At 47.1% G+C, this 21,897-nt stretch overlaps 1 protein-coding gene across 4 annotated transcripts in view; it reads right to left on the reverse strand.

The window, feature by feature from the left end:
• The window catches only part of ELF5 (E74 like ETS transcription factor 5), a 32,332-nt gene that overhangs the window by 2,564 nt on the left and 7,871 nt on the right, over positions 1-21,897 (reverse strand). For 2 of the 4 annotated variants that reach the window (XM_003781226.2, XM_012803407.2), the window contains exons 3-5: positions 10,684-10,917; positions 7,690-7,740; positions 1,223-1,291 (exon numbers count right to left, since the gene is read on the reverse strand). In XM_003781226.2, the coding sequence (XP_003781274.1) occupies positions 1,223-1,291; positions 7,690-7,740; positions 10,684-10,917 (354 nt within the window). The remainder of the gene's footprint in view (positions 1-1,222; positions 1,292-7,689; positions 7,741-10,683; positions 10,918-21,897) is intronic. The other 2 variants (XM_012803415.2, XM_012803416.2) reach the window with 2 other exon arrangements.

Consider the following 21,897-nt stretch of genomic DNA (forward strand, 5'->3'; position numbering starts at 1 on the left):
AAAGCTCTTGTTCTATGTGATGGTGGCTAAGGAAGGGCCAGCTCTGGAGACCCACTGCCTGCATTTAGGTTTTCAATTTGCCTCTTACCTCTGTAACCACCATCTCAATAGTCACTTTACCTGTAAAATGAGATAATGAGAGTTCCTATCTTATAGGAAAGGTTAGAGGTTTTCATGATTTAATAGATGCCAAGGGGTTAGAGCCATGCCTAGCATGTAGTGGTTGTTTTCTCTGCATAAATTTGTGAGACTGCAGTTTTGACTCTGCTCTGAGTAGATTTCTTAATGCTGGAAAAGGCCACCAGGATCTCCAACTCCCAGTGTTTCTTTTACCATCCATCCCTGAATACTTCAGTAAAAAGAACCCACAACAGACCAGGAAAAACAACATGGGGTAGAACATTTTCTTTTTCTACTTCTATTTTTTTTTGAGACAGAGTTTTACTATGTTGCCCTTGGTAGAGTGCCATGGTGTCACAGCTCACAGAAACCTTCAGCTCCAGGGCTCAAGTGAGCCTCTTGTCTCAGCCTCCCAAGTAGCTGGGACTACAGGTGCCCTCCACAATGCCCAGCTATTTTATTTTATTTTATTTTTTGAGACAGAGTCTCATTTTGTAGCCCTCAGTAGAGTGCTATGGCCTCATAACTCACAGCAACCTCTAACTCTTGGGCTCAAGTGATTCTCTTGCCTCAGTCTCTCGAGTAGCTGGGACTACAGACACCTGCCATAATACCTGGCTATTTTTGAGAAGGGGTCTCCCTCTGGCTCAGGCTAGTCTCAAACCTGTGAACTCAGGCAATCCACCCACCTCGGCCTCCAGAGTGCTGGGATTAGGGGTGTGACCCACTGAGCCTGGGCTCCAGCTAGTTTTTTTAAAGATGGGGGCTCACTCTGGCTCAGGTTGGTTTCAAACTCCTGACCTCCAACAATCTACCTGTCTCGGCCTCCCAGAGTGCTAGGATTATAGGTGTGAGCCACCGCGCCTGGGCAGGGTAAAACATTTCTTTACTTCCTCACTTTGCTTCTTATAATTGCCATTTCCAAGTGAAAAAGAAATAAATCTGATTTTGATCATGTGTATAGGAACAATCATCAATTTCTCTACTACCTGCTTTGGGAAACAAAGTGTCCCCTTGAACAGTTAGTTTCTCAAAGCTTATTAGATTACTTTGTCTCAGGAATGGTTTTAAGAAATTAGAAATGAAAAATGCTTGCACTTACTTGTTCGACTGTGACTGTGACATTCTTGACTTTTGATGCCACTTGTTTTCAAGCAGTTGGAGTCAGCATCTGAAATACAATAATGGGGAAAGGATACAGGGACCACAGTCAGACCTCAGATCACAGCAAAATGAACAAATGCTAATTGTATGCCTTTGTGGTAGGAGACCCTATGTTAGGCACTTTGGGGGTGACTAGTAGGTGAGAGGTGTAAAGAGGCTGAAGTCCTGCAGTATTTGCCCTTAAGGAGCATTTTGTACTCAACACTGGGGACCTCCCATGTGCCAGGTTCCTGGTGAGAATATAGGAGTGAGCATGCAGTCCCTGTTCGGGTGGAATTTAAAGACAGATGCACCCGGTAACACACAAGTGAAACAAACAAATTACCACCCAGTGTTATGTTAGGAAGGAAGCAAGACCTTACCGATGAGGCATAGCACCTACTTTAGACAGGATGGCAAGGAGGGCCTCACGAAGAGGAAACAGTTGTGCTAAGACGTAAAGATGAGAAGGAACCAGCAGGAGGTGGGAGAGAAGAGTGTTTCAGGCAGAAGGCTCACCCTGTGCAAAGCTGAACGTGCAGAGAGTCTGACATGGCAGGTGTGTTGTGTGCCCGGGGCAGAGCAGGAGGTGAGGATGCCAGGAAAGTGGGCGGCTGGCAGGCCTCACAGGGCCTTCCTTGCAGGGCATTGTAAGAACTTGAGGTTTTATATCAAAGGGTAAAGGAAAGATCCACATTTTTAGATGATCTCTCTGACTCCAATGTGATTCACAAGATTCACAAGAAACCCCAAGTGAAAGCAAAGAGATTAGAGCTTGTTATGGGTAGAAAGTAGGGCCTTAACTCAGTACTGCGTTAAATGATAACTCATGCTGGATGTACCAATCTGAGACGTTTGGACAAACATTGTCCCAAAGTAGTACACGATCAAAAAGAGACAGCCTCGTCTGCCCCTTTCCGGCTCCACATTCAGTCTCTGCCTTGTTGCTTTGCTCTAGACACCCTGGCTTCTGGTGCTTTCTGAACATGCAGACACACTCCACCTTACGTCTGTGAGCTAAGATTCCCTTTGCACTGGTGCTCTTTTCTTGGCTATCTGTAGGTTTGTGCCCTCATCTCAGTCTTGGCTCAAAATAGCCTTCCAGTGAGACCTCTGCCAACTACCGAGCTGGAATCACACTTTCTTACCCCTACGCATCACTGCATATCCACTCCCCTTACTTTGAAGCATGTTGTGTGATGTTATGTATTTATGTAGTTCCCCTCTGTGCCTACCGGAGGGGAGGGGTTGTGTTTCCAGCTGTATCCACCAGCATCTAGCACAGTGCTGGGAATGTAGTAGGTCCTCAGTAAGCCTCACTGGACAGCCTGTATGTTACACTCGACTATACCTACTCTATAGTCTAGAATGTATTCTGTAACTACTGAATGAAGGAATAGACACATTTCCAAAGACCACCCTACTGCCCAGGGTGACGTCCTTCCTCAGTGCCATTAGGTCATACATTTCCTGGCTGAATATTCCATAGCGGTTCCCTTTGTCTCTAGGATGAGGGCTGCTACATCAGTTAGGCCTTTCACAGACTGGCCCCAACCAGATATCTAGCTTATCTTTTCTGACTCCCCAGCTTCCTCCCCCCGCCTTTTTTTTGAGACATAGTCTCACTATGTCACCCTAGAGTGCTGTGGCATCATAGCTCACAGCAGCCTCAAACTCTTAGGCTTAAGTGATTCTCTTGCCTCAGCCTCCTGAGTAAGCTGGGACTACAGGCACCAGCTATTTTTTTGGTTGCAGTTGTCATTATAGTTTAGTAGGTCTGGGCTGGGCTCGAACCTGCCAGCCTCCGTGTATGTGGCTAGCGTCCTACTCACTGAGCTACAGGCGCTGAGCTAGTTCTTCCCTTTTCTTGAGGCAAATATTTCCCTTGGGGCTTGGCATTCTCCTGCCTTAGGACCTTTGCATAGGCTTCCTACCCCCCACCCCCAGCTGACTCCCATGCTCATTTCTCAGAACCCCCCTTCTGGGTGGGATCCCATTTGAGCTCCACAGATAGCCTTGTGTGTTCCCTGCTGTCACGGCACTGCTTGCCCTCTGCTGTAAAGATCTATTTTCCTCCCTACTAATAGCTGGTATTTATTATGGGGCACTCACTGAATACCAACTGCTTGTTAAGTGCTTCCTGTATACTTGCTCATTTAATCCTTGCAACAACCCTGTGTGATGTTATTGCAGTTTTCAGTTTATTGAGGAGGAATTTGAAGCTCTGGAGAGTTTAAGGATTTTATCCAGATGATGGAGCCAGGACTTGAACCTAGAGAGTTCTGTTCTAAAGCTAATTAATATTCACAACTGCTGCCTTACCACGTCTTTCATAGTAGCTGTTCAATAGCCATTTAAGGAATAATTATTACTAAGATTTGGTGAGCATTTGCTGTTGCTAGAGGCTTCCTCAATCCCACCTACAACTACTATTACTCCCAGACCTATCTGTTGTTTTGATTTTGGGAAAAGAGAAAACAAATGGAGCCATAAAGATAAAGGTAATTATTAACCGTGAATAACAACAAGCTTTCACTGAAATGCCAAAATGGCAAGACGTGGGAGGAAAAATATTGCCCTTTCAATGTTTATGATTCCCCCGTGTTTTGGATGAAGGCTATTTGGCTTGATGGGATAACATAGCACAGGGCCGCATGAGCCAGGGTTATGGGGATAGTGGGAATTTCTCCTTTTAGGTTTTGCCAGAGATAATCTTGTTCTGTCTGCTTCTCATTCTGCACTAGTGGCTTTGAAGGTCTTCGTGGGTGATGAGATTCAAGGCCTGTCCCAGCTGGTGAGGGTGGGGACCAGTGCAGAGGGGCTGAAGTCATTGCTATAATGTCAATATTGAGGCAAGTTCCTGAATCAAAACCTCCACTGAGATCAGCTGAGGGCCTCTAGCAGCACCATGATCCCACTAAATTTCCTAGCGGTATCTCAGGGTACAGCCTTCCCTCGCTCATAACTGTGGTCATCTTGTGTGTGTCCCTGTAGCTGATGTGGATGTTGGGGCCATGGCCTGGGCTCACTGCTGTCTGCAGGATTTGGAAAAGTTTGGCTGGCTTTGTGACTGGAAATTTTTAAAATGTGGTGAAAGATATATTCTAGTTATCAACTAAAATCATCCAGAAGCTGGGATAGAGGCCTCAGTGCAGGTCTTTCAAGAGAAGCCCATCACTCGCCCCATAACACTCTTGGTCCAGCCGTGGAGCCTGTAACTCATGCTAGAACGGCACGGAGGAGCTCGGAGGCTCGGGAGCAGGGAGATGCCCAGGAGTGAGTCTGGGCTCTGGAGGGCACATCAACATTGAAATGTGTCCTGGGTCCTGAGACCATCAAATATCATCTGGGCCATAGGCACGGTAGCCACATGTCCTGGGTTTTCTAAAATGGACTCATTGTATAAGCGACTACCCAGTTGTCCTCATACCTAACCTTGCGCCCGTCAAACTGTCCATTAGGGTTTCAGTTTTGAGAAAGCATGGTTCTTTCGGCTGTGGGAGAGCTGAGACTGGCCTCAGAGGCCAGGGAGGAGGCCACCATGTCCTGGCCAAGGCAGCTGAGGATAGAACGCAGCACAGCATGCAGGGCTGGCTCCCTGGCGGACTCTCCAGACTCCTCAACCCCAAGATCAGGCTAGTTCTAGGCTCCTAGTTGGAACAGACTGAGCAGAGCCCACACTGGGCAGGTCCCATGCCAGCCACCGTCAGTAGAAGGCTTGTTCTCCTGAGCACATGCTCCAGAGATGCCAGCACAGAGTCCTCGTCTTGTCACCTCTCCCTGGGCTACCACCATCACTCTCCCAGATAGCAGTCCAAGAGACCATCTTCAAATGTAGATGGCACCTTATTACTTTCATGCTGCAACCTTCCATTGGCTTCCCAGACTTCTGGGGATGAAATTCAAACTCCACTACCCAAAAAGCTGTGCGGCCCTGCCATGCTCTGGGCCTCGGTTCCCATGTCTCTTTCTCCTGATGCTGATGAGATTCTGCCAATGTGCTGTGCAGGTGTGGCAGTGGGACTCTAGGCTGTGCAATATGGCAGCCCCAGCCACCTGTGCTACTGAGCACTTGAGAAAAAGCGAGTGTGACTGAGATGAATTTTAATAATTTAGTTTTAATTAATTTAATTGGCCTCATGCGCCAGTGGCTCCTACAGGATAACCTGATGCTAGGACCTCTGGCCTCCACTGGTTCTTTCTCAAGGATAGCAAGGATGTTCCTCAGGGCCTCTGCACTTGCTGTCACTCCCTGTAACCTTTTCTTCCCTCTCTTCTTGGCTGTGACTTTCACTCATCTGTTAGGCCTAATTTAAATATCTCTTTTTCGAAAAGATTTTCCCTGGACCTCAGTTTGAATGTGAATTTTCCTCCATCACATGCAAAACACTCTACCCCTTCCCTTTATAGTAACATCATGGTTAGCAGTCACGTGATTATTTGGATTCCTTCTTTAATGTCTCTCTCTTGCATCAGTGAGGGCCAGACCTCAGTTTTGCTCATTGTCGACACCATAGTGCTTAGCTCTGGGCCTGACACATAGCAGGTGTTCAGTAATTGTTGAATGAATGAATCAATGAACGAATGAAAAGGGAAAGGAAGAAATAGATAAGAGGACCGGGCTTCAGATTTAGACACACCTGGATCATCTGCCACCTTCTAACCATATCACATCTAACCTCTACGCTTAAGGTCTTAACCCTATGGTACTAGGACTTGTCTCGTAGGGTTATTGGAAAGATTACCTGAGACAATGTAAAGATTTTAGCATGGGGCCTGGATCATAGCAAGTGCTCAATAAATGCCGGCTATTATTTTCATCCTTATCATCACCACTATCATTGCATTGAATCTAAGTGTGGCTAGTTCCATATTCAGGTAACACCTACTTCTAAAGAACTTACGGACCATCTCTTTCCAGATCATCACTTACTTTTGCCTTGAGGAAGGCAGGCTGGTAAGTGATTCCTACTCATAAGTGAGGATGCTGACACCTGGAGAAAGGATGGGTCAGGTCAAAGTCACTGTAAAAGCAAATGCTGCCTGTGCTTAAGCCTTTGGACATAGTAATGTCCCCTGGACCTCAGTGGATTCATTTCTTCCAGGCTGGGTGATGAAAGCAGGCATTTGCATCCCCTTAGGCTGCTGTGGGTAGATCAGAAGTCCCTTCAGCATCAAGAAAACCGTGGGGGCTTTGTTCATGGGGGGGCAGAGATGTGGGAAATCACGCTGAATACAGGTTCACAGACCTGGCTATTCCTGTGCTAAATAAAGCTCCAAAATAAAAACAAACATAAAAAAATCAAAAAAGTTTTGTTAACCAGGAGCCGAATATCTTAAATCCTAGGTTGATTGTTTGGGACTTTAATGAGAGAAAAAAATAAATCATAAGAAGCAGTCCCTCTGTGTCTGCCCCGCTGGCTCGCTCTGCTCAGAGGCCTGAGAAAGAACCGTGTGCTCTGCCCTCTCTTTCCAGGTGACTGAGCTGAAGTCCACAGAGGGAGGGGACTGGCCCGGGACTGCGTCTCCTCCTGCCCCTGGCCAGGGCCTTTGTGTGGGACTCTATAACTAATATTGATAATGTCATCATCATTTTTTAAAAAGTGAAAGCGCCCAAGTTCCCATCCTAAACCTTCTTCACCTACAAAAGCGAAGCAGGGAGGTTAATCTTCAGAATCCACCAGATTATTAGAGATCCGCCATCAGCTCATAGTTATAAACTCACCCTACTTAGCTCAGATTCTCCTTAAACATTACCAGTCATGAGGCTTCTAATAGTAATTATTAGTATTATGACTAACAGGCACTGGTTTTGGGTTTTGATTTTTTTTTTCTTAAGAGATAGGGCTTCACTCTGTCACCAGGGTAGAGTGCAGTGGCACGATTGTAGCTCATTGTAACCTCAAATCTCTGGGCTCAGCCTCCTGAGTAGATGGGACCACAGGCACAAATCACAACACCTGGTTAATTTATTTGTTTTTAATAGTTTTTGTGGAGATGGGTTTTTGCCATGTTGCCCAGGCAAGTATCAAATTTCTGGGCTTAAGTGATCCTCCTGCTTCAGTCTCCCAATGTACTGAGTCTACAGGTATGAGCCATTGAACCCTGGTTTTTGGAGTGTCTACACTGGTGGTAAAGGCCAGGCCCTTTGTGTACACTATTCATCAAACTCACTCCAACCTAGCAAGGGTCATACCATTATATATAGAGAGAATTGGAGTTTGGGAGGATCAGGAATCCAGATACCCAAGCTGTGGTCTCAAAGACCCATGTCCCCACTCTTATCACCATGCTCCTCCCCACTTTGTCTGTCTGTGGTGGTTTCAGTCCATCAACCTTTTAGGACATTTCTGAAAAAGTGATCAAGCCCAGCTACCCAAGGATAGCCTCAACATAGCCTTGGGTAGCCTGAGCTTGGTTACTTACAATCTTTGATGGTGGCCTTGGTCTCTTCAGCATCATTAAAAAAGGAGTAACCTGGGAAAGAAAAAGAAATCCACAAACCGTACCATGCAATCTTGGTTTCCACTGGCCAGGCCAGGAAGGTATTAGGAGGAGGGAGAGTGACTGCTTCTCTCTTGGGCTAGCTCCAAGTCTATCTCTGGCCTCTCTGATGGCAGATGAGACATCAGGGACAAAGCCAGGTTGAGAGAGCCCAACCCAGTCCAACCAAGATCAGCCAAGCCTCTTAAGACAACCTATAGTTGACTGTAGTTGCATAAATGATCATATCTAAGTCAGTGAAATCACCCAGCTGACCTGTAGACTCAGGAGCAGAATGTGTTATAAATTGTTGTGAGACACTGAAGTTTTGAGGTTGTTTTGTAGCATGATTGTGGAGATATGCCTAATGCATGGAATACTAGCTGGGAGGTCATGAAATGCCAGAGAGACTCGGGTACAATTTGGCCTTACCACAGCAAAATTTCAGGCCATCACTTAGGAAAGTGTCTATTTACTGAAGCACACAAGACCTATGCTCTGAGAGTATGTGGGGACATGATTTCATTCAAATAGCATTCTTACAGCCTGGGCCACTCAGGAATAAATAGTATGATGCCATACAACTTTGCTGAATAAGATTTAAAGGGAAAGAGCAATAAAGCCTCTGAGAAGGGTTTCATTTTCGAGGAAACTTGGAACCATCCGGCCCTAGGAGGTGACAATCTCATTTTAAAAAGTCATTTGGAAAGCATACCTGGGGTCAGGTCCCCTACTGCCCCCGTAACAGGCACTGGTGTGGGCTCTGGTGGGGGGGCCAGGAGAGCTGGGCTCTGAGATTGCTGGGCTACTGGCCCATCATCTAGTTTCTGGGCTCGTTGATTTTCTCATTGGCAATATGAGACAAAATCCAGCTAAGCTTCTGTTCGGCTCTAAGAGTCTACAGCAGGCATCTTTAAACTACGGCCTGCGGGCTACATGCAGCCCGCCTAGGACATTTATCAGGCCCGCCCGGTGTTTTTGCTGCCGCTGCCTGTCCTGCTTAGCAGCCAACTCATCCTGGGGCCCGCAGTCCAGCCCTCCAACAGTCTGAGGGACAGTGAACTGTTTAAAAAGTTTGAGGAACCCTGGTCTACAGTCTCTGGTGTGGCTGCTAATCCTTCTGGGATTTGAATGTCTGTTCTATGGTGAAGGGGAGAGGGAGTCTAAGAGGCTGTAAGAAGTGCAAAACCCAATGTGAACACTGAGCTTAGCAAGGATTAGGAAGAAGGTATCAGAGCCTCAGTTGCCTCCATTGTAGAACAGGGTGGGCTGGGGTCGATATAGGGTTTCAGATCATGCTTCCACATAGCAGTATAGGCCAAAGGACACCTATTTCCTATCTTGGTGTCCTACACGAAGACTAATTTCTATTTACTAGGAGGCTGGATCAGGGCTCATTGATTATTCCTGGTGGTGTATTCTCATTGCTGTTTGCCAGCCTCAGTGCCTTGGTGACTCTGCCTGCAGGTGCCAACCAAGGACAGGATCAAGGACTCATGGGAGACTCATTCCCCTCCTACACTGTGAAAGCCACTCTTTGCCTTCTAGTGACCTGCGTTCTGAAATACTCACTGAGCCAGACAGTACCTGAACCTAAGGCCCCCCTCAAGCTCCTCTCTGTGCCTCAGACGCCTGTTCTGCCACAACCCTAATCTACAGGGTGGTATAAAGCATACACTAGGAAATAGCCAGTTCACTATACAATTTGTGGTCCAAACGGAGAGACTTTTGGGGATGAGAAGTAGCACTATACTAATTATAACTAGTCCAAGATAACAGGTGGAAATGATGTGTCCTGGGCAAATGAGGACAGTGTAAACTTTGGTCATAATGTGTTTATATCTCCACAATCAATCCACAAAACACAGACCTGCTTGAGAAACACTGACAGATTTCAAAATGGAGCAGCTTGAGGAGTAGTTTTACTGTTCAATGTGAATCCTTCCTACTCTGAAATTCCACTATGTGAGGTGGCATTATGAGCCCAGGGAGTCATTAGAATAAGAAGAGGCAACTTATACCCTTAAAAAAAAACAGGTGGCTGTTAGTTTATTTATTTTTGCACAGACCCCTGAAAGTAATAGGACCAGGGAAAGGCATTTTTTGACGTGAGATTTGCCAGTCCTTGTATATTGTGTTGGGTAATATTTCACTGACTCCTCCCCAAAAGCCAGTGGAGGAGTGTGTCATTATCCCATTGGGCAGAGGAGGCAATGGAGCTTCAGACAGGTTAGATCACTTGCCAAAGGTCACTTGGCTCCAACCTGTGGGAACTGTGGTTGGACTAGAGGTCTTTCTCATCTCCAAATCCCTGTCATTTTCTGTGTGACCTTGAGGATATCCCTGAACCGCTCTGGACATCAGTTCCTTTACCTGTGACACTGTGGCACAGAATTAGACCTTCTCTAAAAACCTTTCTGGATCAAAATAATAACAACAATAATAATAAATATGTTCAACGCTACGAGCGCCACCTTCTGGCCATGTGTTCATTGACCATTAGGAATGTGATCGGTTGGACCCCTGTGGGGAGAGGGTTTACCGAATTTTACTTCCCTTCTGCTTGACGATAGAGGTAAAGCAGAAATCACTTTTTGTCCATCCTTTATGCTTTCAAGACTTTATGAATACATTGAATTATTTTGTTGTTATCTACCTTGTTTCTGGGCAGTCCCTGAACATGTTTTTAGTCTCTCTCTCTTTCTTTTTAATGTACTCAACTTGCTTTCATATAACTTGCTCCCTTTTACCTAAAACTCTCAATTCTAGCATTCTAGAGCTTCCAGTTATTAAAAACCTCTCTATTACTGAGAGGTTTTGGTTAACAGGCGTTCTCGCTAATGAAATTTTGTGGGGACAGTCACAGGGTGGGGAAGACCTCCTGACCTGCGGTCCCAGGCGCAGCCCCTCCCCCAGACCCCGCGTCTGGGAGCTGACCTTGCGCGCGGACGTTCTGCAGGATGAAGTACAGGTACTCCCCGCAGACGCCGGCCGCCTCCACGAACTCCTCCTGCGTCATGCTGCACAGCTGCAGGCCGCTGATGTTGAAGTGGCAGAAGGAGATGCAGCTGGTATCCAGCTTGTACTGATCACAGCAGAACTGGAGCCACTCCCACACGTGGCGCTTAGTCCAGTATTCCGGGGGTACTGAAGTCCAGTAAGAGTCGCAGGCTGCACCAGAGGAGAGAGAAGTCAGGAGTGACGGTCCCTGAGAGAACCTCGGGGAAGGCCCCGAAGGAGGCACCTGTTAGGGGAACATCCTCACCCCTCATCCAAAGGGGTGAAAGGGCCTCCAGCCCTTGGTGTTCTGCAGGGGTGCAGGTCACCCTCTATCCTGCAGAGAAAACCAGAGGGACTGGATCCTGTGGATGGACTCTGGAGCCAGAGGAGGAATGACAGTGTTGAGAAATAATCATGTCTGGTTCTGAAGCTTAGAATAAGGGGGAGGCTAGTGGAGAAGGAAAGAAATAGGTCCTTCAGTCATTTGGTTTCAGACAGCAGGGTATCAAGAGCACAAACTCAGCAGTTGGACAGGCCTGGGTTCAAATCCCGATTCTTGACACTTGGCCAAGGTCTGTAGGCAGTTAAGCCTCAATTTCCTCATCTGTGGAATAGGGATTATAAATTCAACTCACAGGGCTGCTATGGAGTTTGGGGTTAATGTACTCACCAGCTTGACCTGTTGTTCCCAGGAGAACCTGACACAGGGGGCAGAAGGAGTGAGGTACCAGGTAACCAGGTGCTTGGTCAGGCTCTTTGACATAAACAATTCTTGTATCTGCACGGCATTCATTCATTCACTCACTCATTCATTCATTCAATAAATGAGAGCATCTGTTTCCTTCTTGGTAAAATGGGAATAGTGACAGCACCTCTATCATAAGATTGTTCTGCAGATTGAATGAGTTAATATACGTAAAAGTGTTTTTATAACTGAGGCTGTAAGAGTTTGATGCTGTCATTAACATTATTGTTGAATGCCTACTACGCGTGAAGCAACAAATTGTGTGTTAAGGATTCACGGCGGCTGAGACAGGTTTGGTCCCTGTTTCCTAGGAGGTCACAGATGAGGAGTTTGTGGGTGATGGAGAATTTCCCCAAGATCCCACAGCCAGTGTGTGGCAAAGCCGGGTTTGAACCCAGCCTGAACTCAAAGGCCACTGTTCTTCTCATCGAATGAGGACAGAAAGGGCCACTTGTGAGCTGTTACCCCGTCAGTAAGCAGTGATGATGCTACTGCCTCCCCACTTTAAATGCTGCATTGGCTGCCACCGTCCCCAACAGAGCTGGGGAGCTGCTGGTCTCAGGCAGGAGCTGGGGCCTCTCCCTTTGTGGTTGCTACTGCTCACTAAGCACCTCCACATGCCAGCCAGGCACGATGTGTCCCTGCCATGTCCTCTCAGGTTTCTCAGGTCCTCCCAATGATCCTGTCCAGTAGGTGGGATTGGACTCTCAAGGGAACTGAGGCTCCCCCTGAAACTCAGAGCTTTTCCAGAAGTCTTTTTTTCCTGTTGAGGAATGGATTGAGGGGCAGTGGAGCATAAACCAATAGATTTGTTTTAATTTATTTAAAAATTTCACTGCAGTTTTATGCGCAAAAGAGTTAATATTCTGCCAGACTGGTTGAGCCTGATGTTATAGCCTCTACCTGGCAGCTGAGAGGCATGAAGGAGCCAGTGAGGCCAACCCAGCTCCTGCTCTCTGGTCACTGGCTGGAGCCAGGCCACCTGGCCCACGGGGACACTTTGTGGCAGGCAGGGTTTCCTGGGAAAACAGGGGCCATTCCTGGGTCCAGTCTGTGCTTTCATCTGCTGATTTCTGGCTTGGGTAAACCAAAGGAGCCTTTGGACTTTCCTGATATTCTGATGAGAGATGTTTATGAGCCTTGAGATTCTTCAGCTGTGGGTCCTGTGCTGGGCCCGGACTGAGATGGCTATCTGTGTGCGGTAGTCAGAGTTTATTTCCTTTCTTTTCTTTTCTTTCTTTTTTTTTTTTTTGAGACAGAGCCTCAAGCTGTCCCCCTGGGTAGAGTGCATCATAGCTCATAGCAACCTCCAATTCCTGGGCTTAAGTGATTCTTTTGCCTCAGCCTCCCAAGCAGCTGGGACCACAGGTGCCATCACAGGCTTTTTTTTTTTTTTTGGTTTGTAGTTGTCACTGTTGTTTTGTCGGCCCGAGTTGGATTCGAACCCACCAGGTCTGGTGTATGTGGCTGGCGCCTTAGCCGCTTGAGCCACAGGCTTGAAGCCAGAGTTTATTTCTTTTCATGGAAAGGTTTCACCAGGTCCCTATTTCCCTCCCCTCTGCACATCCACCCCCTTGTTATTTTCTTTGGCATCTGAAGAGGGCCATATTGTTTGTGGGAGCCAAGAGGGCCTCAGTGATTCGGAGAAATGCCTGGTTGGGAGTCGGCCCTGACACTAGGGAGGTGTTGCTGGCCCTGGCTCCCTGCTCCCCAGCCCTGCCCTTTGAGGCTTCCCCACAGAGAAGCTCTGTGTGCTCCTTGGGCCCCTGGAGGGGAGCCAGAGAGCCAAGTGTGGTGGCTGCTCGGCTCACCAGCCAAGTCCTTCCTACTGCCCCTTTGGGAAGAAAATGTCTGTTCTTGGTGACATGGAGGGCGGCCAGGGGGCACCCCACAGTCCCCTCCTCATGAGAGGAGGAGGCCCCAGAGGTGAGGGAGGCCTGCTTACCCGGCTTCCAGCCTCCTCTCTCCTCCCTCAAGATGTCTTCACAGCCCAGAGTCTTCCCAGAGGGGCTTCTCCTGGTCTGGGACGTGGACTCTCATGTAGGGAGGTAATCCCTGCTCATCCTCCAGACCACAGCTCACCACCCCCTCAGAAAGTCCCCCATCCCCTGTTCAGCGCCCCTCAGGCCATTCTCCACAAAGGGCAGAGGCTTCATCCCCCTGCCTCCAGACCTGGAACAGGAGTGCCCGAGACCCAGCTGACCCCACTGTGGGTGCTCAGTGAGTGTCACTGACTGGCTGGGAAACCAGGTTCTGATGGCCAGTCAGTAAGGGAGTTAGTTAGGTCCCTCTGTCTCTGGACGTGGCCTTATGGTGAACCCCACTTTTCTCGGTTAGGGAGGACCAAGAGGGGCACCCATCTCACAGACTGAACCAAGATTTGGATGAAGGCAGATACATATAATTAAAATGATAAATGCAATCTAGGTTTGGAAAATCAGAAAGAGAAAGGAAGGATGATGATGACAGCGTTTACAACTCCCACGAACAATGCAAAGAAGACCCTTTTGCTACTTGAAAGAAATAAACTTAAGGCAAATAAAAGGAAGGGTTTTGTTGCAGAGACCCACAGAACGTATTATCCTTAATAGATTGTACCGTCTAGGAAATGTGAAGTTATTTTCTCAATGCTCCTGTCATTCATAAAACAATCTAAGCTTTCTGGGGAAGCTGAGGGAGCAGCCTCCCTGCCCAGCTTACCAGTCAAGGCCTGCCTGTACCTGGGAGGCTTGATCCCGGAGCCCATGGGCCACTATTAAGTAGCAGGCTCTGCCAGCTTCTTTGAAGTCCGAAGTGGGTCAGGAGACCCATTTCAGGGCCAGCTGCCTTGCAAAGAAGGCTTCAGGAGCTAGAAGTGGTTTCCAGCAATTCTAGGCGAATTCTCACAAGTGACCTTATAACATGGGATGTATTTAGAACCAGAAGAAGGACTTTATTAGCTTTCGAACTAGGCTGGTACACCAAATGCCTACAGGGCCAGCAGGTGGCACCCATGGCTGAAGGGGCCCAAGGGAGAGGACAGTGGAATTGGAAAGTTCATGCTCAAGTGGTCAGTTTCTGTCCAACTCTCAATGACCACAGATGAGCTCAAGGTAGGCCTTGTGCTGCCAGGACCAGTTCATCCATTGAAATCTCCTGGTTTCTCTTTTCAAGTGTGGCAACTTATTTGATTTTTAACATGCCTGGGGTAGTTCACTCAAAACTCTTCCATGGGCTGGGTCACTCCAGGCTATCACTTTGCAATGAAGAATTCCACGGACTTTTGTTTCGTTGTCTTTAAGATTATTCTTCAGATTTTAAGTGCATTTTTTTTAATTTTGTTTTGTTTTTGCTGCTTAGACTTTTAAGGTTTTTTGTGTTTTGTTTTTAGTTAAATAGTCTTTTCTTTAAGTTAAAACTTATCTGGAGAAAAGCAGCCCTGATTTTCTGGGAATGTAGGTGAAGGTGGAGTTCCAAGAGGCTCCTTGAAAATCAATGTTCTTTTAAAAGGATTAAGTAAATTAATACATGGAAAGTACTTGGAACAGGGCCAGGCATATATGAAATCCATCTCCTTGTATTTGTCAATATTAGGACTACCTCCTGGCTTCTCATATCCCCCTGTTAATTGCATTCCCTCAAACTCTTCTAATTTCTTAAAAAATGTGTAGCCCAGTAGCTTGTTTCTACCCAGACCTTTGGCTTAATTTTTTCATAAAAATTAAGAAAATGACAGTAGAATCTCCATAGTTGACCACTTCTCTACATTGACCAACTCCTTAAGTTGACCTAATTTTCATAGACTGGACACGTACTACATGTACCTCTCAGGACAGTAGGCCTAGTTCCTGGTGTTGACCACCTCCCTATGTTGACCCGTTTATTACAGTCCCCTGGGTGGTCAACTTATGCAAGTTTTACCGTATAGTAGAAGTCAAGCTAATCTGTCTTTGTGTTGCCAGCGTCAGTAATGTGGCCTAATGTCGTCATCTTTGGTTTCAAAGATGGAGGCACAGGTGAGCCTGTGTAACTTGGAAAAATTCTTAACCATTAGGACACATACCAGACCCATCATCTGAAACTGGGGCAGAGGGGAGGTTGGTGCTGAGGATCCTCAGGGTGCCCAGGAGCAGGGAATTGAAACCCCATGACATTCACTGTGCCGCTTCCGTAGAAATGCCAGAGGGCAGGTCCATTAACTCCCACCTCCATTCTCCAGCACGGACAACTAAGGCCTTCTCAGTCAAAAGAGTCCTTTTGTTGACTCTTCCAGTTGGATTGCTGTCCTGAAGCCCTTCCTATATAGAAAATCTAGAACCAACTAGATTTTCTTGGAGTCTCACTCAAAGCAAACTTTTGGGGAAAATTTTGATTTTTGTATCACAACAAAATAGATGATGCAGTAGAAGGCAAAGCTGGTAAAGGAGTTTGAACTTAGAACTTTGACCTATGTCCCTTTGGGGGAGAACTTGATTTTCTCACTTGATAGGAGGAGTGTGGATGGGAATGTTTTAGAGATGGATGAACCTGCCTCAGTTATAGGGATTCCGCCGCTCTTGTTCCCATCCTCCATTCTGGGATTCTGCCAGTGGTCCTCCTGGGGTGGAAGAAACCTTCCGATGGGAGCCACAGGATCAGTGGGGGAACTGAGCTTGGGTTGTGGAGATGGGTGAGCCTTCCTAACTTGGAGTCCTCATTCTTCACTTTATTAGCTGTGCAATTCTAACAAAGTTTCCTAACCTCTCCGATCTCAGATTACTTCATTGATAAGATAGAAATAGTAATAGTAACCCCCTAGGAAGTTTCTTGTGGAAAAGTAACGAGGCAAATAAAGAACTTCGCCCAGCATCTGAACAACACTAAGCTTTCCGGATAAATCATCTCTCACTGGCTATTAAATGGGGACTACATTTGTTCTCAGGGAAACGAGGTTTTCCTTAGTCTAGCTGAGGAACAACCAGAACAAAGCAAGCCCAGGGCTTGGCTACGGCGAGACAGATAGTCTGGGTCAGAGGAGGCCTGAGTTAGACAACTTCGGGCCATAATTAGTGAGATTTACTAGCATGGGGAGTTGGGAAAGTGTTTTGCCTGGGGCAGCGCCGAGGAGAGGTGGTGAATGAACTAGGTAGCAGGGGCAGTGTTAGTTGTGGCTTTGCTACCGAAAGGAAAGACTTTACGAGGGAAAACCCGAAATGATAACTTGCTTCCAGGATTCTTCCTAGAGCCGGTCCAGCCCCATCCAGGAGCCCTTCCTGGCTTCCCAGCCTGGCCCTGGAGTGATTAGAACAGTGTTTTCCAACCTTTTTTATTTCTTGGGACATTTGAACCTGTAGTTAAACTTCATGGCATACTTAAGTTATGTTGATCAAAAAAAAAAAAAAAAGAGCAGGAAAAAACCACTTAGTGCTTAGATTGAAAATAATCTAATTAAAAACCACTTGTGCTTAGTTCGAAAACAATCTAATCAATGTTCTTTAAAATTTCAGCAGCACACCTAAGATCCGCTCATGGCACACCATTATGCTGTGGCACACAGGTTGAAAATCACTGGATTAGACCATAAGATGGAAAGGCAAATCCCAGGAGCAGTGTAGGAAACCAGCCAGAGGGAAAGAGAAGGGTGGCGGGGGATCTGCAGAGGGCCTTGGGTGTATGGACTTAGGCCACGGCAGAGAGAGCCTGTCCTGAGTGGTCCTGGTGCTGCCACCACCTGGAAGGCTCAGACATATGTAGGATGGGCTGGAAGTGACTAAAGGCCAGCCCTCCTGGGGTGTGACCACTGCCCTCTTGGGGTGTGACCACTGCCCTCCTGGGGTGTGACCACTGCCCCAGGGCTCAGCTCAGGGATGACCTCAGGTTTGCAGGTGACATTATATTTGCTTGTCTGGTTTCAGGTTAGAAGTTCTTCCATTCTTTCTTTTGTATTTGCTCTCAAACTTCTATACCTGGCACTTAAATCTGGCTTAGAAAAGCTCACATGGGATGGAAATACCTCATCCCTTTCTGGATGTTAATACCCAAGATCAGTGGGGTTTGCACCTTTTTGTTTTTTAACGAAAATCTCTTCAAATGAAATCTCACATTTTGTAATAATAGCTAACACACTTACTGGGCACTTAGTATGTGCCAGTCACCATGCTAAGTGCTTTGTGTTTGTTCCTGCTGTCCTTCACGCAACGCTCCCTATGTCATGTTATCATGTTGCCCATTTCACAGATGAACAAAGTAAGGCCTGTGTGTGTGTGCGTGGGTGTGCACACATGTATGATCCCTTTCCAGGTAACATGACAAATAAGTGGTAGAGCTGGGCATAGGTGGCACAGGTACATCCTAGCTCCTGCAGCCAAGCCTTAATAACTACTGAGCTCTGCTGTCTTCAGAATTAAAGTGGAAGAGATGACTCTGGGAGGCTAGGGTGGGTGGATCACCTGAACTCAGGAGTTCAAGACCAGCCTGAGCAAAAGCAAGACTTCATCTCTACTAAAAATAGAAAAAACTAGCTGGGTGTTGTGGCAGGTGCCTGTAGTCCCAGCTACTTAGGAGGCTAAGGCAAGAGGATCCCTTAAGTACAAGAGTTTGAGGTTGCTGTGGGCTATGACACCACAGCACTCTACTCCAACATAACAAAGTATCTCCAAATAAATAAATGAAGTGGAAGAAACTGCTTGAGGGTGGGAGTGGAAAGCTGAGAGCTGGAGTCTGGTCTTCTTAACTGTCTTCATAGCTCTCTTCTCTGGTGGTTCCTAAGGGACCTCCTCGAAAACCCTAGAGCTGCTTGGGAACCCCAGTCTAGAAACTTCTGCCAAAGTCAGAGTAAGACTCCAAAGCAGAGGAAGTACTGTGTGCTGGTATAGCCACAGGGTAGACACTGGCGGAGTTAGCAAGGTGCTTCAGAGAGAAAAAGTAGCCAGCTGTGGTGGGTGCCCATAGTCCTGGCTACTGGGGAGGCTGAGGTAAAAGGATTACTTGAGCCCAGGAGCTCGAGGTTGCTGTAAACTATAAAGCCACAGCTTCTACTTAGGGTGGCAGAGTGAGACTCTGTCTCAAAAAGAAAAAGGAAAGAAAAGTCTTTGAGAACAGCTAGTTTTCCTAAACAGGCTAAGTATTCCTCCCTGCCCTCTCCTAGACGTCATTTATGTCTAGACATCATTTGTGTCTAGAGGGCACAAATCGTTTCTCTCTCCTTTACCTTCCCTTTGGTCTCTAAGCTGTCAAGAAATCTAAATTGCAAAGGCTGAGCTTGAGATCCACATTAATTTTGTTCAATATGAAAAATGAAGAGAGAAGGCTGGCTTTCTACCTGACTGGGGGTCATGAGGTTCTCTTGGTTACAGTGGGCCCTTCTCAAGTGCTAGGCATTTGGCTAACCACTTTGTACACCAGATGTCATTCAATCCTTACAACTCTAGGAGGTGGATTCTGTTTCAGTGGAGCAAAGTACATCCCCAAACCTGCTGAAGGTCAACTGGCTGGTGAGAGGGAGTGCCACCCGGTGAACCTGGATGGACAGGAAGATGATCCCCAGGGTGGCCCTGGATTCAGGATGGAGTTTCCTAGTAGGTGGGTGAGGACCTCGAGAGATGTCACTAAACCCACTGGTCACTGAGCAGGGAAAGTTGGCAGAGCAGTGTCCAGAGGCAAACTTAGCTATCCCCTGATGTCCCTCACAGAAATTTCTTTTACAGAAATTCAGCTGATGCACCTCTCTGGGTGGCCATGACCTTGCTGGAAAAAGATAAAAGACCCTCTGACTGTTCTTCCCACTGGTGGGGTGCTGAGGAGCCCTGGGGCCTGGGAGACTCCCTGGGCACCCAGGCAACTCTGAGAGAGGTCCTCACGCAAGACAAACATTCAACCTTTAAGGAGGTCAGAGATATTAAGCTTCTTCTGAAATCCAAGGGACCAGGTGGTTATTCAAAAGCCTGGCTCATCCTGCAGGTAACATTACGAATCTGTGACATTCCTGAGGCGTGTTTTATTTTCTTTTTCTTCTCTTTCTCCTTTTTTCCCTCCTTTTTTTGAGACAGAGTCTCACTTTGTCACCCTCAGTAGAGTACTGTGGCATCACAGTTCATAGCAACCTCAAACTCTTGGACCCAAGGGATTCTCTTGCCTCAGCCTCCCAGGTAGCTGGGACTATAGGTGCCCAACACAAACCCTGGCTATTTTTTTTAGAGATGGCAATCTTACTGTTGCTCTGGCTGGTCTTAAACTCCTGAGCACAGACAATCACCCACTTCGGCCTCCCAGAGTGCTGTGGGATTACAGGTGTGAGCCACCATGCCTGGCCTGGTGTTTTATTTTCACTGGCCTCATGCCTTGATAGGAATTTCTATTCTTTCAATGGGTGGTGGGAAGAGAAGGTTATGTCTTTGATGTTGCTTGATGCAGGGATCAGAGAAGCTCCTGGAAAGAATCCTAGCAATGCCTTGGTCCTACCTTCAATCCACTATTGGTAGCTCAGAGTCCTCTGATGGCTCCTGCATTTGTGTGTCTAAGGCTTGATCAGATTTAAGCCATTCTGGCAATCCCTTTTGTTAACTTTTCACTTCATTTAATTGTGGTAAAATGTACTTAAAATAAAATTTACCATTTTTACCCTTTTTAAGGGTGCAGTTCAGTGGCACTAAGTACGTTCACTTCTGTGTGCAGCTATCATCGCCATCCATCTCCAGAACTTGTTGAGCACCCCATACTGAAACTAACCCTTCATTATTTAAAGCTCTTTCATGTGCTTGCCCTGTGCCAGGCTGTGTGTCCCCCACATGCCTCCCATTTATCAGCTCCTTTCATTCTCGTAGCGACTCTACAATCTGTTGCCAGCCTTATATACAGATGAGAAAACTGGGACATGAAGGTTACGGTGGCGTGGCCAGTAAGTGCCAAAGGCAGACTTCACATGTGGGGCACATGAGCTCATCCCAAGAGCAGAGCTGTTGTTCTGATGGCCGGGGTGCTGCTTGGGGCAGGTGGTTGAGGCCATCCCCACCCACTGCCACCCCAACTTCTACCCAGCACAACAGGCTGGGAGAGGCGCTCCCATGATGGCAGGGCTGTGCTAAGTGAGGCTTGTCCTCATGTGTGACTAGACAGAAGGACCTGGAGCTGGGCCCTACCATCATGGGACACTTGGGGAAGGGACAGGGACCTGAATGTCTTCATTTTCCTCCTGTAGATTTAATTTCTTAACCCAATTTCCAGGGAGGGGGATGGAGTTAGTTCCTCACTGTCTTTCTGGGAAATGAGGTGATTCTTAGGCCTAAAGGAGAATTGTATGATGCACCTGTATATTTCAAGTCTAATCACAATGATCTAGACCGGTTTTTTTCAAACTTTTTAAAATCTCACTGCACACTCGAACCTATAGTTAAACTTCATGGCACACTCATGTTGATCAAAAAGAAAAGCATAAAAAAGAATATAATTATTGTGCTTTGAACTTCTTTCGAAAATAATTCAATTGATGATCTTTAAAAGAGGCACACTGATCTAGACCTTGCAGATGAAAGCGAGAGACTTCATGTGTACATGTGTGTGTGCACGTGTGGGGAGGGGGCAGAGGTTGGATTGCATTGTGCAGGTAAGCGCCTCCAGCCTGTGTGCCCTGGCCCTGGCCCCAGAGGCAGGGGCCTCCTTGTGGCCCTGGATATTTTGTAGCAATCTGAGAGGCTCCATCTTTTCTGCAGGCTGCCTGCCCCTGAACAGCAAGTTCTGACTTTGCCTTGGGATTCAGGCTTGGTGCCGACTGACTGACGGCTTGATTAGCACTTGCATCGTCACAGCACAGGGTGTGTGCACCTGCCGTTCCAGCAGTCAGCCAGGTTTGCTGTGACGTGCAGTCAGCCAAGCACCTGAAGGACAGAGGCCCTCAGAGGGTTTCTAGGGCAAAGCTCAGCTGGCTTCCCTCTGGCACAGGATTTGCACAAGGTCCCATTCTTCCCTCTCAGGTGGAGAAAACAGGTGGGAGAAGAGGAAGGGTGGGGAGAGAGGCCTGAGGGACAGCAAGGGAATAGCGCTTACTAAGCACTTACTTTGCATCAAGTTATGTATTTTGCACACTCTGGCTCCCTTAATCTTTTTAGCAGTCCACATCATCCCTGTTTTAGGGATTAGGAAATAGCAGCTCAGAGAAAAATGACGGTATTACTATCAACAACCCCAGTGTAATATCATAAGACAGGTGCAGAAGTCAACTTGCACAGACCTTAACTAATTCTGAGATCTTGGATAAGTCACTTAACCTGTCTGAGCCTCAGTTTCCTCATTTATAAAATGGGGATAATTGTTCCTTCCAACAGGGCTTCTGTAAGAGACAGTGTTTGGCATGAGGCCTGGCACACAGCTAGTATTCAGTAAATGTTGGCTAAATAGCCAAGATCCAACGACCACAGCATACAGGCTCTGTGCTAAGCATTTTTTCTGCTATG

The sequence above is a fragment of the Otolemur garnettii genome, unplaced genomic scaffold (genome assembly GCF_000181295.1).
Source record: "Otolemur garnettii isolate 467f Iridium unplaced genomic scaffold, OtoGar3 scaffold00001, whole genome shotgun sequence".
Lineage (NCBI taxonomy): Eukaryota > Metazoa > Chordata > Mammalia > Primates > Galagidae > Otolemur > Otolemur garnettii.